Below are 17,015 nucleotides of genomic sequence, written 5' to 3' on the forward strand. Positions count from 1 at the left end.
CCCTCGGCCTCCGCCCTGGAGCCCCGGGCCCTCTGAGCGTTCGGTTCGGCCCTAGCGCCCGGGCCTCGGCGCCCCCAGGTCTCGGCGCCCCCAGGTCTCCTCCCGTTCCTCCGGAGCCTAGCACGGGCACACGGGGCTCCAGCAGCACTAGGTGGACGGCCAAGAGCCTCCCCCCTTCGGTGTCGCTCCCCACCCCCACTCCGCCCTCCGCCAGGCCCGCCCACTGCGCCCTCCGCGGCGGAAGGCGCTCTTTCGAGAAGTAGGATGGATCGCGACCCCGACACCCCGTGGCCCCGGGAACAGCCCTCCCAGCCCCTTAGGCCAAGCCGCAGGCCTCGCCCCGCGCCGCGCCACGCCGCGCCGGGGCCCAGCTCCCCCGCGCCGCGCCGCGCCGAGCCCGCGGGCCCGGCCGGCCTCCCGCGCCCAGAAGCGGGGCGCCGCGCGCTGCAAATGCATGCGCGGCGCGAACGCGGCGGTTGGTCCCGCCGCCGGTCTTACCAGTCGGCGCGAGTGCCGGAGACCCGGCGTCGGAGACCTTGCCTTCGGGGCGCCTCGCCGGGCGTCCTTCCCGGTCCCTCTGTGCCCGGAGCCTGGGGCCGTGGGGCCGTCCCTCCCGCGGCACGGGCGCGGCGGCGCTGGCGGCTGGGTGCGCCAGCGCGGAACCGCGCCGCGGAGATGTCCTCGACGCCCGGTCTGCCCACCCCGGGGACCTCGCTGGTCCTGCGGGTGTCGTTCGTGGACGTGCGCCCTGAGGTGATCCCCGTGCAGCTCTGGGGGCTGGTGGGCGAGCGGCGGGAGGAGTACTTGCGCCTGAACCGGGAGATTCAGGAAGCGGCGGCCACGCGCCTCCCGTGGGCGCCGGGCAGCGCCACGGCCTCTCCGGGCGAGCTGTGCCTGGTGCAGGTGGGGCTCGTATGGCACCGCTGCCGCGTGGTCAGCCAGCAGGCGCAGGAGAGCCGCGTCTTCCTGCTCGACGAGGGCCGCACCGTCACGGCGGACGCGGGCTCCCTGGCGCCGGGGCGCAGCGAGTTCTTCCACCTGCCTTCCGAGGTGCTGGGCTGCGTGCTGGCCGGCCTGGTGCCGGCGGGCGGCGGCGGCGCGGGCGGGGGCGAGCCCCAACCCTGGCCTGCCGGCGCCGTGGACTTCCTCAGCAGCCTGCAGGGAGGGCAGGTGCACGGGCGCGTGCTGGACGTGCTGCTGCTCCATCGCCTGGTCCTTCTGGAGGCGCCCGGGCTGTCGCAGCAGATGCAGGAGCTCAGCCTGGCGCGGCAGGTGCCCGACAGCCTCTTCCGCTCGCTGCTCAAGCGCTACCTGACGGCGGCCGCTGCCGGCCTAGGCTCCGGGGCCCGGGTCCTCCCGCGAGTCCCTCCGAAGCAGGAGCACCCCGGCCTGGACTATTTCTACCCGCAGCTGCAGCTGGGCGTGACGGAGCCGGTGGTGGTGACCCAGGTGTGCCACCCCCACCGCATTCACTGCCAGCTCCGGAGCCTCTCGCAGGAGATCCACCGCCTGTCCGAGAGCATGGCCCAGATATACTGGGGTTCCACGGGAACGGGGGATGAGAACTCTACCAGTGCCACCCGGGAGGAGAGGGAGGAGAGCCCAGACAAGCCTGGCTCTCCGTGTGCCTCCTGTGGGTTGGACGGACATTGGTACAGAGCGCTCTTGTTGGAGACGTTTCGGCCCCAGCGCTGTGCCCAGGTGCTCCACGTAGACTATGGAAGGAAGGAGTTAGTGAGCTGCAGCAGTCTCCGCTACTTGCTGCCCGAGTATTTTCGAATGCCCGTGGTGACCTACCCCTGTGCGTTGTATGGGCTCTGGGACGGTGGGAGAGGCTGGTCTCGGTCACAGGTGGGTGACCTGAAGACACTGATACTGGGCCAGGCGGTGAATGCAAAGATTGAATTTTACTGTTCCTTTGAGCACGTGTATTACGTCACTCTGTATGGAGAAGATGGGACCAACATGAACTGTGTATTCGGGCTACAGTCCTGTTGCCTGGCCGACCAATTCCTGCAGAGCCAGGGAAGGGAGGAGGAGGAGGAGGAGGAAGGGGAAGAAGAGGAGGAAGAGGAGAAGGGACAAGCCACAGCTTTTCAGTCTCAGTCTCCTGCTGAAGAAGCGGATGAAGAGATTCCACTGCCGGCCTTAAGATCTACCAGGTTGAAGATAAACGCCTTCTATGATGCCCAGGTGGAGTTTGTTAAAAATCCGTCCGAGTTTTGGATTAGGTTGAGGAAGCACAACGGCACCTTCAGCAAGCTGATGAGGAGGATGTGCAGTTTCTATTCCTCAGCCAGTAAGCTGGAGGGGGTGGTGCTGAAACCCAAACCCAATGACCTTTGCTGTGTCAAATGGAAAGAGAACGGCTATTATCGGGCCATGGTCACCAGATTAGATGACAAGAGTGTGGCCGTATTCCTAGTTGACCGGGGCAGTTTGGAAAATGTGGATTGGTACGACGTGAGGATGCTGCTTCCTCAGTTTAGAAGACTGCCGGTGTTGGCTCTGAGGTGCACGCTGGCCGATATTTGGCCTTTGGGAGAAAGCTGGAGCCAGGAGGCAGTTTCCTTTTTCAAAAAGACTGTGCTCCACAAAGAATTGGTTATCCATGTCCTTGATAAGCAGGATAAGCAATATGTTATTGAGATTCTCGATGAATCAAGAACAGGGGAAGAAAACATTAGTAAGGTAATGGCTCAAGCCGGATATGCAAAGTATCAGGACTTTGAAACACAGGAGAACATTCCCGTAAGTGCCCATTCTCCAGGGCATGTTTCAAACCATTTTCCTGCGGAGAATAACAAAATCTCTCCCGCCAAGAGGGGAGACGTAGAACAGAAGGCCCAGAGAGACAACACAACTAGCTCTGTTGCAGAAATTTTGACTGATCCGCCAGTCGCTGCAGAGACCCCGGCTGGACTAGTGGTGCAAGAGAAAGAAAAAAGAGTATCTGTTTATTCTCCTCTAGTGCAGAACTTCCTGGAAATTACGCCAGACTCTTCTTGTAAAGGAGAGGTGAGAGTCGGAAGTACAGTAGGAGTCAAAGTGTCTTCTGTTGAAAACCCCGGCTACTTCTGGTGCCAGCTGACCAGGAACATTCAAGACTTTAAAACTTTGATGTGTGATATCCAGGACTACTGCGAGAACACAGCTGCTCCTTACCAGGGGACCGCCCCCGCTTGTCTGGCAAAACGCACGGTAAATGGAAAATGGTCCAGAGCTGTGATCCGCGGGGCACAATCTTCACAGCACGTCAGAGTAATGTTTGTAGATTATGGAGACGAAGGTATGGTAGCTGTGAAGAATATTTGCTCAATTAGTGAAGAGTTTCTCAAGGTTAAGGCTCAGGCTTTTCGGTGCAGTCTTTATAATTTAATTCAACCAACGGGTCAAAATCCTTTTGCTTGGAATGAAAAGGCAATCCGAGCTTTTAGGGAATTTGTAGACAATGCATGGGAAGACAATCTCGAATTGAAATGCACAGTATTTGCTTTGGCTTCAGCGCATGACGAAGAGCTGTTTAACATAGTGGATTTGCTAACACCGTTTCAGAGTGCCTGCCACTTTTTGGTAGAAAAGAGACTCGCAAGGCCAATGAAACTTCAGAAGCCCCTGGAGTCCTCCGTTCAGCTACATTCTTACTACTATTCGACACACGAGATGAAAATCGGAAGTGAAGAATTGGTGTATATAACGCATGTCGATGACCCTTGGACATTTTATTGCCAACTGGGAAGAAACGCAAATATTTTAGAACAGTTGTCCTGTAATATTACACAATTGAGTAAAGTTTTGCCGAATTTAAAAACATCCCCCTTGGCCCCTGGAACCTTGTGCCTTGCCAAGTACACTGATGGAAACTGGTATAGGGGGATGACAATAGGAAAAGAACCAAAGAAAGTCTTTTTTGTTGATTTTGGAAACATTTATGTGGTAACCAGCGATGATCTGCTTCCGCTACCTAGGGATGCGTATGATGTCTTACTTCTGCCCATGCAAGCTGTTAAGTGTTCATTGTCTGACATACCCGATCACATACCAGACGAAATTACAACATGGTTCCAGGAGACTGTTTTAGATAAGTCATTGAAGGCTTTGGTGGTGGCAAAAGATCCAGATGGGAGACTGATTATAGAACTCTATGAGGACAGTATCCAAATCAACGCTCATATCAATGAGAAGTTAGGGTTACTTGGCTACAAGGGTGGGACAAGAAAAAAAGAAGAAAGCAAAGATCTCACCACCACGACAGAAACTCTTGAAGTAAAGAAGGAAAATCTCAAGTTGTCACCTACGGAGTATTCAAGTAAATCAGTAGAGAACTCTGCGTTATGTAGCATGGAGATCTTGGGAGAACCACACAAATCTAAGACCAGCCCAGCATGTAGGGAAACCAAGCTTTTACGAAGTTTGACAAAGACAAACTTAGTCACTCAGTATCAGGACTCCGTGGGAAATAAAGATAATCAAATGTGTCCCTTCACAGCCGAGAAGAAAGAAGAAAGTTCTGCTGAGTCGCCTTTGAAAGCCACAAGACTAGAAGCTACCCTTTCAGAGAGAAACATAGGAGATTCGTGTAACAAAGATTTGCCTCTAAAATTTTCTGAGCTCCCTCAGAAGATTATAATGCCTGGCTTTAAAACAGTGGTGTATGTTTCCCACATAAATGACCTTTCAGACTTTTATGTTCAACTAACAGAAGATGAAGCTGAAATCACTAGTCTTTCAGAGAGATTAAATGATGTTAGGACCAGGCCAGAATTTTATTCAGGTCCACCTTTGCAGAGAGGAGATGTAACATGCGCCATTTTTCCGGAAGACAGTTTGTGGTATCGGGCTGTGGTCAGGGAACAACAACCCAATGACCTTCTGTGTGTACAGTTTATAGATTATGGCAATGTTTCTGTGGTCCATACTAACAAGATAGGTAAGCTGGACCTTCCATACGCACTGGTACCAGCCCTGTGCATTCACTGCTCCTTGAGAGGACTTTGGGTTCCCGAGATTTTAAACTGTAAGGCAGTGACGCGTTACTTTTCCCGAAGGACAGATGAGGTTCAAATAAGATGTGAATTTGTTCAACTCCAAGACAGATGGGAAGTTATTCTTGCTGATGAACATGGGATCATAGCAGAAGACATGATTAGCAGATATGCTTTCAGTGACAAATCTCAAGTAGGACTTTCTGACCAAATCATTAAAGGTGCCTGTTCAAAGTCTGTCCACAAAACAGACATTGGCACTTCACTGTTTCTTAACTGGTACAACCCAAAGATGAAGACGATAAGAGCATATGCCACTGTGATAGATGGACCTGAATATTTTTGGTGTCAGTTTGCTGATACCGAGAAACTTCAGTTTTTAGAAGTAGAAGTACAAACCGCTGGAGAACAAGTAACGGCTTGGAGAAGTTGTGTCCCATGCCCTCATGTTGGAGATCCTTGCATAGTGAGATATAGAGAAGATGGGCATTATTACAGGGCACTTATCACCAATATTTGTGATGATTATCTGGTATCTGTCAGGCTTGTGGACTTTGGAAACATCGAAGACTGCGTGGACCCCAAAGCACTCTGGAATATTCCTTCTGAACTCTTGGTGGTTCCCATGCAAGCCTTTCCATGTTGCCTCTCAGGATTTAATATTTCAGAAGGTGCGTGCCGTCAAGAGGGAAATGACTATTTTTATGAAATAGTAACAGAAGATGTGTTGGAGATAACAATATTAGAAATCAAAAGGGATGTTTGTAATATCCCTTTAGCAATCGTTGACTTGAAAAGCAAAGGCGAAAGTATTAATCAGAAGATGAAGAAATATTCTAAGATTGGCGTTAGTAACAGTGATCTGCCCTATGAAAAACATGACCCGGAGATAAAGGGAGCTCTTGGGTCCCTCGGTCCTGAGGTTGGATTTAAGAAACCAAGTAGTAAAGCTGGACAAGAGAAAGCCCTATATGTCGAGTCCCAGACAGATGAGCTCTCTGAAAGAATTGAAAAAGATTTAAACATCACTGAAGCCAAACCAACTAAGTTCTATGACCCTGACACTGACAACATTTTTGAAGCTTTCGAAAACCCACGCAAAGATAAAATAGGCATCGAGGTACTGGAAGGTAAAAGAGAGTGCCATCTGGTTGACGAAGCAAAGTTTGATGATAAATACCTCATGACGGGATTTAACACGTTACTTCCACTGCAGGCTAGTGAAACAAAGGAGATATTAGAACTGAACTCACTTGAGGTGCCACTTTCTCCTGATGATGAATCAAAAGAGTTCCTGGAGCTGGAGTCCATTGAGTTACAGCATTCTCTAGTCGGGGATGAAGAAAAAGAGCCAGGCCGGGTGCCTCCACTTGTGCCCCTCCCCCAGGGCTGTGACACAGAAGCCACCCTGCATCCATGTACAGCGCAGCTTCCCCTCAACTGTGAATCTGAGAAACAGCCGGAACTAGAATTACCCACAGCCCAGCTGTGTTTAGACGACAAAATAAACCCTTTGTCTCTACGAGTCGGTCAGAGAGCCCAAGACCCCACGTGCGCTGAGGACGTAAGGAAGTCAAGTTGTATGGAATGTTTTGACGACCAGCCTAGGTTACCCTTGCACCTACACGGAATGAATTGCGATCCCAACAGGCAAGTTGAAATGAACATATATAAAGAAGAATTTACAGAGTACAAAAGCAGAGATGCCATTTCACCACTGACTTTGTTCTCCGAAGAAGAATCCAGAGACGGAAGGAAGCGCAATAATGCTTTACAAGATCCTGTCTCAGGTATGTAATTTCTTATTCTTTTACTTAACTTAGTGTTTTTCAAAAAATACCTACTTGTCTTAAAGACAATAATTCTTATTTACTTTTTGCCTTGTTTTTTTCTTAATTCATTTTTGGGGGAAAAGATTAAAACCTGAAAAGAGAATCAGATTCGGATTTCATGACGAGCATTTTATTTTTTTTTTTAAATTTTTTTTCAACGTTTTTATTTATTTATGGGACAGACAGAGACAGAGCATGAGCGGGGGAGGGGCAGAGAGAGAGGGAGACACAGAATTGGAAACAGGCTCCAGGCTCCGAACCATCAGCCCAGAGCCTGACGCGGGGCTCGAACTCACGGACCGTGAGATCGTGACCTGGCTGAAGTCGGACGCTTAACCGACTGCGCCACCCAGGCGCCCCCATGATGAGCATTTTAAGTGTGGGGAGATGAAGTTGCGAAATCAATGTAGAACCATACCTTGTAGGCTGGATGAAATGCTGCTAAATTATTAATTTTGTGTTTAAGAATAAAAATGCTTAGAATCTGTGTTTCCAAAAAGTAATTATGTTTCAAATGTAAGCAAATAATCTTTAAAATCAAAAGTTCTGTTTTTTGTTAAGTCTTAAAAAAAACATGTTCCTTTGCTAAGCACTACTGTAGGCGTGAATTGACGATAGGGATCATTTTTGCAGAGTTTTCAAATTTAACCATTTTGTTCATGCATACACCTTGTCATTTATTTAGAAACCCCTAAACAAACACTAGATTTGGGGAGCTTATAGTAACCAAGCAAGAGACCAGCCATGAGTAAATATTGGAGAAAATTTATTATGAACTTTCTAAGTAAACTACATGTATGGCTGTTTTCTTTCTACTTAATAAGATTTAAAAGTTACATGAAATGGGGGCCCCTGGGTGGCTCAGTTGGCTGAGCATCCAACTCTTGATTTGGGCTCAGGTCGTGATCCCGGAGTCGTGGCACTGAGCCCCACGTCTGGCTCCACGCTGAGCATGGAGTGTGTTTAAGATTCTCACACTCTAGGGGCGCCTGGGTGGCGCAGTCGGTTAAGCGTCCGGCTTCAGCCAGGTCACGATCTCGCGGTCCGTGAGTTCGAGCCCCGCGTCGGGCTCTGGGCTGATGGCTCAGAGCCTGGAGCCTGTTTCCGATTCTGTGTCTCCCTCTCTCTCTGCCCCTCCCCCATTCATGCTCTGTCTCTCTCTGTCCCAAAAATAAAAATAAAAAATGTTGAAAAAAAAAAATTTATAAAAAAATAAAAAAATAAAAGATTCTCACACTCTAAATTAAACAAGCAAACAAACAAACAAAACAAAGTTACACGAAATGCCTAACTTTTAGGGTTTGGGAAATAATCAATGTTAGACTTCTTATATGTCAATTTTTACTTATTATCATTATTATTATTATTTTTTTTTTATCTGAGAGAGAGAATGTGTCCCGGGGGGTGGGGGGAGGGTGGGCAGAGTGGGGGAGAGAGAGAGAACCTTAGATGGTCTCCATGCTCAGCACAGAGCTCGATCCCAAGACCCTGGGATCATGAGCTGAGCCGAAATCAAGGGTTGGACGCTGAACCGACCGAGCCAGGTGCCCCATATGTCAATTTTTAGATTATTAAATTTGAGCCATCGTACAAAATAGAGAAAACAGTAGTCTAGGGAGAATGAAAATCTCCCATATCACCATAAGCCTGCCACTATTAAAGCTGCAGTGCACTTCTTTCCTGTTGTCTTTCACCCTGTGTCTATTTACATACAGTTTAAAGAACTAAATAGAAATCATATCATCGGGGCGCCTGGGTGGCTTGGTCGGTTAAGCATCCGACTTCGGCTCAGGTCATGATCTCACAGTCCGTGAGTTCGAGCCCCGCGTCGGGCTCTGTGCTGACAGCTCAGAGCCTGGAGCCTGTTTCGGATTCTGTGTCTCCCTCTCTCTCTGCCCCTCCTCTGTTCATGCTCTGTCTCTCTCTGTCTCAAAAATAAATAAACGTTAAAAAAAAAAGAAAAAAAAGAAATCATATTATCATAGTGTCAAATCCTGCATTTTAATCCCTTAAATATGCTTTCAAAATATTTTAACTCTCTAGGATTCCATTCGGTGGCTGTACTACAATTCATTTAAATATTACCCTAGGTTTTTAGTCCCCCTTGCCACATTTTATTAATAATAAGTAATAGCTCTGTGATAAGAATGTCTACCAATTTGTAATATGCTGCTTCAGAAACAGCTGTTGTAACCATAGACCACATCGCATGTGGCAACAATAACCAGCTTCCAACAGTAAGTTTCGAAGTCAGGAATCAGATTCACATTCTTTTTTTTTTTTTTTTTTTAATGTTTTACTTATTTTTGAGAAAGAGAGAGAGACAGAGCATAAGTGAGGGAGGGGCAGAGAGAGAGAGGGACACAGAATCCAGAGCAGGCTCCAGGCTCTGAGCTGTCGGCACAGAGCCCGACACGGGGCTCGAACTCACAAGCGCTGAGATCATGACCTGAGCCGAAGTTGGACGCCCAACCAACTGAGCCACCCAGGCGCCCCCAGATTCATATTCTTAAAAGACGCATCACATCATGCTGGTATTTTTTGAAGAAAGCGATAAGGAATTTTATTGGGAAAGGGCCCTGGAAGAATTTAAAATCAAATCCAGGAAAAGATACAGACTGAGACCATCCATGACATTGATTATATAGGAATAGTCAACGCAGATAAGAAAATGCTTTGCTTGTGTATTTAACATCAAGGGATTAAGAGGTACACGCTGAGTCTTTATTCACTTTGGCAGCTCAAGCAGAGAAGACCTACACTCTGGAAGGATTTGCCGTTGGATCCAAGTGTGTTGTGTGGTCAAGTCTAAGAAACACATGGTCTAAATGTGAGATTCTGGAAATAGGTGAAGAAGGCACAAAGGTAAGTGAAATGGAAGCACTTTATCTCAAAAGATACTTTGGAGACTGTTGAAGAAATTTTAGCCAACTTTACCAGACTAGAAAATGCACTTGAACAGACGTTTACCTGATCATTCCCCTTAAAATTTGGTGCGAGTGCAGAACTCATCTCGAAGATCAGATGTAAGCATCCTGGCAAGAAATCATCCCCGACTCTTGTATCTCCCTTGCCTCTGAAATCCTATCAGTCACCAAATCCTATCAGTCACACTTTCCACTTCTTATCACTTAGTTAAAACTTTTTACACCTACTGTCACTGCCTTGGTGTGAAGTCCCTTATTTTACAAGTGGATTACTCTATTAACCTATTTTGGTTTAGTTCTTCTAGTGTTCCTTCAGCTGACTCTCTACACTACCAGTGTGACACTTGTCAGGTGCAAATCTGACGACAGAATTCCTGTGTGTAAAACTCCTTGGGGACGTCCAGTTGATTGTGTTTCTCCTGTGGTCCCAAAAAACCACCTGTGTCAGAATCACCTGGTGGGTTTCTTAAGCAGTCGATTCCTGCACCTTGCCCTGGCTGGCTACTACAGAATTTCTGGGGGTAGGACCAGGAATGAGCATTCTCTTACCATTAAAATTTGAGAGCCACTGGTCTAGGATAGAAAAGCCAAGCCATGCTCACTAACATGGCATGGTCCTCTAGGGGACCTGAGGTCTTCTAGGGCCGAGTGTCCGTATTCTTCTCCAGTCTTAGGTTTACTCCTTTATGTTTTGTAACTTATATTGGATGGGCACCAAATTGCTCGCTCTCTCTTATATATATCGTTCCACAGGGCTTCTTCAATATATTTAATAATGCAGATCCAGTCACTTGTATTCTATCCCCCTCCCATACTGGCTCATTTTCACTTTTATTTTTATTTTGTTATTATTTTATTTTTAGATAGGCCTTATTTTTGGAAGAGTTTTAGATTACAGAAAAATCATGAAGATAGTACAAAGACACCTAATTTCCACTATTGTTTTGTTTTTTTTTTTTTTTTTAATTTTACATCCAAATTAGTTAGCATCTAGTGCAACAATGATTTCAGGAGTAGATTCCTTAGTGCCCCTTAGCCATTTAGCCCATCCCCCCTCCCACACCCCTCCCGTAACCCTCAGCTGGTTCTCCGTATTTATGAGTCTCTTCTGTTTTGTCCCCCTCCCTGTTTTTACATTATTTTTGTTTCCCTTCCCTTATGTTCATCTGTTTTGTCTCTTAAAGTCCTCATATGAGTGAAGTCATATGATTTTTGTCTTTCTCTGACTGACTAATTTCACTTAGCATCATACCCTCCAGTTCCATCCACGTAGTTGCAATATTTTTATTTTTTTTGAGAGAGGAGAGAGTGTGAGCAGGAGAGAGGGACAGAGGGAGAGAGGGAATGAATCTTAAACAGGCTCTGTGCTCAGCGAGGAGCGCAATGCAGGGCTTAATCCCATGACCCTGGAATCATGGCCTGAACTGAAATCAAGAACCAGACTCTCGCCAACTGATCCACCTGAGTGCCCCGATTTTCACTTATTTTTGGAAGATTTTCATTGCGTCTTCATTTTCGTTTTGCATTGCCTCTTCCAGGGAGCATTCACTAGCATTATTTCTAAATCTCTCCATCTCTTCACCCTCCCCACACACCAAAAACTTTATATTATATTCCCATTTCTCCTGCTACAGAGGTCTGTACTTACTACGATGTAATGATCTGCTTAGAGATCTGTTCCTCCACAAAATGTTGAGCTTCTTAAGATCTCATTTTTAGCTACCTTTGATATCTAGGCATACTCAATATGTTTTTTGAACAGAAGTTCCATAGAGTTAGAAGCGTAAAGTTGAAGTTTAATAAAATTATTTTCATTGCCTTTTGAGGTATTTCGGTTGAAGAAGGATTGCTAGGGTCCATAAATCAGTTACAGTTTTTGGAAACTACCAAGTTTTATTAAATACCTTTTTTCTCTTGTAGGTTTTGAACCTTTCAAATGGTATGGAGGAGATAGTGAACCCTGAGAATGTCTGGAATGGCATACCCAAATTAGATAAGAGTCCATCTGAGGTATGGATATAAATACTAATTAATGAGAGCATTGTGTCTCATTTTGAAAGGTAATTTAAACTATTTCCAAAGCCCTTGTGTTTGGGAATAATCAAGAAAAAAGAATACTAATACTGGAATTAATGACAATGAAAAGCAGAAATAACAAAATCAGTGATTCTGGACTTTATGCCAAGTATCCCTTTGGGCAAACGGGTTATTAATGTTTTATACCTTGATTCGGGGGAGAGGGGGATTTTAAAAATGAAAATTGTTTGGTGTCTGAGATCTTTATAAAATACACCTGATGTAGAAAATCTGAAAAATGGCAAATTTGAAACAAAGTATCTATCACCTATAATACATCTATCTAAGACAAAGAGCTTGATCGGTTTCATTTTATTTCATAATTTTTCTGTTTATATGGAATGTACGTATGTCATCGACATATTTTGTGCATAATTGATTTCATTCTGCATACAGTTTTATATTTTGTGTTCTGTGTTCTATATTTTATATTTTGTGTTCAATTTCCCATGCCATTATAATATCTGGGCATTTGAGTTTATTCTGTTTGACATTTGTTGACGTTTTTACTTTAAAATATGTATCTGATAGTTCCAATATCTGGTCACCTCAGGGCTTGCCATCTACTGATCATCTTGAAAGATGATTAGCTTTTCCTAGTTCTTTGTATGTTGAGTAATTTTGGATTATGTCCCAAATGTTTTGAACGTTATGTTGCAAGACTTTGGATCCTATTAAAATCTTCTAGAAAATATTGAAGTCTTTATTTTAGCAGGTGGTCAACCCAGTTGGGTTCATAGCACAAGTTCTGTCTCTCCTTCTTTGCTTGTGGGTTCCAATGTCAGTTTAGTTTTCAGAGACTTTGCTTTGGTGTTTGCATCCACCCAGAGCATAAGCCTCCCAGGGACTTAGGTAGCAGTTTATATAGTAGATCGGGTGTTAAAGATTGCTATGCTTAGTTGGTTCTCTTCTGCATATGCATAGTTGAGGGTTGACCTTGGGATTTATATCAGTTCATTTATACTATTAGGGATTCATATTTTTCAATTCCTTTTCTCTCTGAGATTTCCTCCACACTTGCTGGCCTCAAGGATCTTCTTTATTATTATTATTATTATTTTTTTAATGTTTATTCATTTTTGAGAGACACAGAGTGTGAGTGGGAGAGGGGCAGAGAGAGAGGGAGACACAGAATCTGAAGCAGGCTCCAGGCTCTGAGCTGTCAACACAGAGCCCGACGCAGGGCTCGAACTCAAGAACTGTGAGATCATGACCTGAGCCGAAGTTGAGCGCTTAACTGACTGAGCCACCCAGGTGTCCCTCAAGGATCTTCTTTAATCCAGCTCCTAGGGGCTCTTTTTCTTGCTCCTCTAGACAGAGAGCATGTTTCTCTCAAGGTTTCCTTCTTTGCTGTCATGCAGTTCTGTTTGACTGAGCCTGCCTTTGGAGTGAAGCAGAGAGAGAAACAAGAAAACTCAATCCCCACCCCCCCATTTCCAGGTAACAAACAGCCCTTTTCCCGTTCCACTGGTCAGAGTCTTCTCTCAGACTTTCAGTTGGGGCTGCTCTCATGACAGGGTCAGAAGGTAAAAAAGAAAAATAGTGACGAGATTTCCCATTCATTCGTCACTTTCTAGCATTCAGGGGGCCTCTTTTCCCAATCTGCTGGCTAGAAATAGGGGTCTCCCTCAGAGTTTTGCCATCCACACAGGCTGGGCAGCTCTGATTTGGTCCAGGCTCAAGTCAAAACTAAGAGACAAAGAAGGAAAAAAATAAGGAAAGGAAAGGAGAGGAGAGGAGAGGAATGAAGAGGAGAGGAGAGAAGAAGGAAGGAAGGAAGGAAGGAAGGAAGGAAGGAAGGAAGGAAGGAAGGAAGGAAGGAAGGAAGGAGGGAAGGAAAGAAACATCTGTGAATCCACCCCTGTTATGAGTCATTATTCAGGTTTTTACTTCAGTCCTCAATCTGCCTGTTCCCATTTACTTTTCAGAGCCCACGGTTACTTTTTGTATACTTTCCAGAATTTTTAGTTGTAGCAAGTAGAAGAGAGGCAGGCTATAGTCAACTCACTCCATCTTGGCCACAGCCAGAAGGCCATAGTTGCATAATCTTACATGACACAAATGGTCAGTCATTTGGTAAACCATTTCTTGTAGCGGTGCACATTTAGGTCATTTGAAATTTTTCCACTGTGAAAAACCACTGAACATCTTTCTTCACCTTCTTATATTAATTTCGTGTTTTTGTTTACTTGTCAAAAATAACAGCTTGCTTCACTTAGGTTGCATAAGTATTTACTGAAGTTTTTCTTTTACATTCTGATCTTTTCCATTCATTACTTTTCAAGAATCCACAGCCAAATGCATAGATGTACACATATGGGATTCTATTTGGATAAACTACCCTATGCCTGCCAAATAGCGAACTATGTAAGGCAACTCAGAGTGTTCATAAAATAGTATAGACACAACTGGCTTTTACATCAGTTAGCAAATATAGAAGCTACTTATGGATAAGGCTTTACTTTTTAAAATTTGTTTCTTAATTTTATTTATTAAGTGATCCTTTCCTCAAATTTGAAAGAACTCTTAGATATGTGTCTACAAATAAGCTGGTTTTCCTTTACAAGTGGATATTGTGAGGTATTAAATTACGCATGACTTTTTTGGTCAAGTCACTGTGATCTGATTGCATTTTTTTAAGGATTTTTTTTTTTTTTTTTTGTATCTGAGAGATTTCATTTTATTGTAAGAATATGTCTCATTGTTATGCCCAGAATTCGTGATCCCCAAAGACCACTAGGGAGCCGAGTCCGATGCAAAAGCAAAGAGCCTTTATTCGAGCTAGCTCGAGCTCAATCCCCTACCTGCACCGACGCAGCGGTGAGATACCAGGGAAAGAGCGAGTTTCAAAAGGACAAAGGTTTTATTGGGGCCTGGGGGCAGTTGGTGAGGTAATGGCTATGGCCTCAGCCGATTGGCTGGGGAAGGGTCCTGGGGAAGGGTCCGAGTCCTGTTAGGCAGGTGAGGGGGGGTTACTCAAGGGGAGGAGGTGTGGTCAAGGTGAAGGACACAGAACAAGATGGAGTCGGCTGGCGTAGGCCCGCCCTTTCATCATGAATCAATTTCTGTATAGACTTCATACATACACACAATGCTGTTATTTGTTGAAAGGAATATAGGAGAAATATCCCTCTTCAGTAAGTCTTTAGTAAAGGATCTGTGGCTCACCGTGGATAATGTGTTTGCATAGGAGCCCTTTGAGAAAGGCATCAGACACCAAAGTTGTGGGAGACTGGGAGCTGAAAATTGGAAAAGGCTACTTTACTCCCAGTATGGGACGCTCCAGTAGAGATGTTCCAGAGAAATGAGTATTGGAAGGATAGAAAATGTTCTTGGGTGATTCTTCACTACAAAATCAGATTGCCACACTTTCAAGAGGCTTAGTTTTTCACTGTTTACCATTTTTTTCTGGTTTATCTACGGTCCCTTTCTGATTTTAATCATTTTGTGTCTGTAACAAAGAATTGGTGGTAATCCAAAGGTTCCTTTTGTTAGGCTGTATTCCAAACAGTGGGGAAAGATCTCTACTTCATGTCATTGGATTAGACTACAATTGAAGGTGATTTGTGTCTTTAAAAGAAAATAGCTTTTATCAACAGATTGCCAAGCCTTAAAGGTACCATTATTCTGAATCCTCAAACAAAAATGGTTTATCAATTTCCTTGGATGTTAGTAGTAGAAAATTTTTAGCTAAAAATGTTAAATGTGCATCTGGGAATAAAGAACAAAGAAGAGGATTTCTTGAAATATCATAGAAAATTTGTTTGTGGGTTGAATTAATCTTGAAAGTTAAGTTGTGAATATGATAAATTTATATTTTAAAGGATTTTAAAGAATTTTCTCAGCGTTGACTAGCTCATACATTCAAGTGACCTTCATATATTAAATGATCTCTCAGAATTTCTTTCTGGGTTTTTAGTTTATCTCGTGATAAGATTCAATTTGTTGGAAGTTACTGGTTATCGCATGATCTTGTTCATAAGTAGCACGTGGTCCTTAGAAGTGAGGTGCATTGAGAGTGAAATCCGCTCTTGGTGGCTTTCCCATTATTTGAAAAATACATACTAGTGAAAGAGAATAAAGGACTGTTCAGTTATCAGCTTTACTAACATCATTCTAGAAAAATATAAAATATGCCAGTTATATATTTTAGAGAAACTTTGATAATAGGTAGAGTGTGAGAACCAAAATGCTAAAAGACAAAAAACATTTCTGTAGGAATAATTCGCCATAGAATAATTCTCACCGTTTTGAAAGGACATTAAATTTGTTGTGGTAGCACTCGTGTAGATAATTTTCTTGTTTTTCTTTCTCAACTTGAGGTTTCTGTCTCCTCTCTCTCTCTTTTTTTCCAGAAAAGGGGTCTGGAGGTGATATAGATTTAACTGTGGATCCATAGACGTGGCCAATCTGTCCGAAACTGCTCTTAAACATGTGGCATCTTGCCCAGACCGACAGAGTATTTGAGCAAGTTGAGAGCATATGATCACAAGAAGTTGTCATTTTTGAAAACTCTGATATGCACTGAAAACAAAATAGATCTCAGGGCCACTACGAAATGTATTTATAGTGGTTTTGCCGTACATATGGATCTGGGATCTTTCTTCTCCCTTTAAATATGTTATGTTTCTAATCAGTTAAGTGGATTTATTTTGCTAAACAATATGCTAACACATTACTCAAATTTAAAAAAAAAAACAAAAAAAAAAAACAACCCACCCCTATTTCTGTTTCTTTTGAATATAGTGTTTAAATTAAAATAGAAAATGCTAGGTTTATGGCAAGTATATTCTATGATACTACTTATAGGGATGGCTTTGTTAGCAATAACTCATTCAGATTTTTGTTTTGTTTCTGAGCTTTGTCTTGTTGGTCTAGTTAACATTTGATCAATATTCTGTTTGATTTTGGAAGTATTCTAATATGACACAATATTTGAATAAAGTTTCTCCTTAAAGGTGTGGTAGTCTCATTTTATTAAAAAGGAGGTGGGGCTCCTGGGTGGCGCAGTCGGTTAAGCGTCCGGCTTCAGCCAGGTCACGATCTCGCGGACCGTGAGTTCGAGCCCCGCGTCAGGCTCTGGGCTGATGGCTCGGAGCCTGGAGCCTGTTTCCGATTCTGTGTCTCCCTCTCTCTCTGCCCCTCCCCCGTTCATGCTCTGTCTCTCTCTGTCCCAAAAATAAATAAAACACGTT

General features: G+C 44.5%; 1 protein-coding gene across 1 annotated transcript; it reads left to right on the top strand.

Moving 5' to 3' along the window:
* Positions 1–539: 539 nt before the first annotated feature.
* On the top strand, positions 540–16,781 carry TDRD6 (tudor domain containing 6). The gene is made up of 4 exons (XM_025926010.2): positions 540–6,775; positions 9,558–9,682; positions 11,665–11,754; positions 16,176–16,781. Exons 1-4 carry the CDS (start codon positions 676–678, stop codon positions 16,197–16,199), a joined length of 6,339 nt encoding a protein of 2,112 aa, XP_025781795.2. The 5' UTR covers positions 540–675; the 3' UTR covers positions 16,200–16,781.
* The last annotated feature ends 234 nt before the right edge of the window (positions 16,782–17,015 follow it).

This window comes from Puma concolor, chromosome B2, assembly GCF_028749965.1.
Source record: "Puma concolor isolate L17-30 chromosome B2, mPumCon1.1.hap2, whole genome shotgun sequence".
NCBI classification, from domain to species: domain Eukaryota; kingdom Metazoa; phylum Chordata; class Mammalia; order Carnivora; family Felidae; genus Puma; species Puma concolor.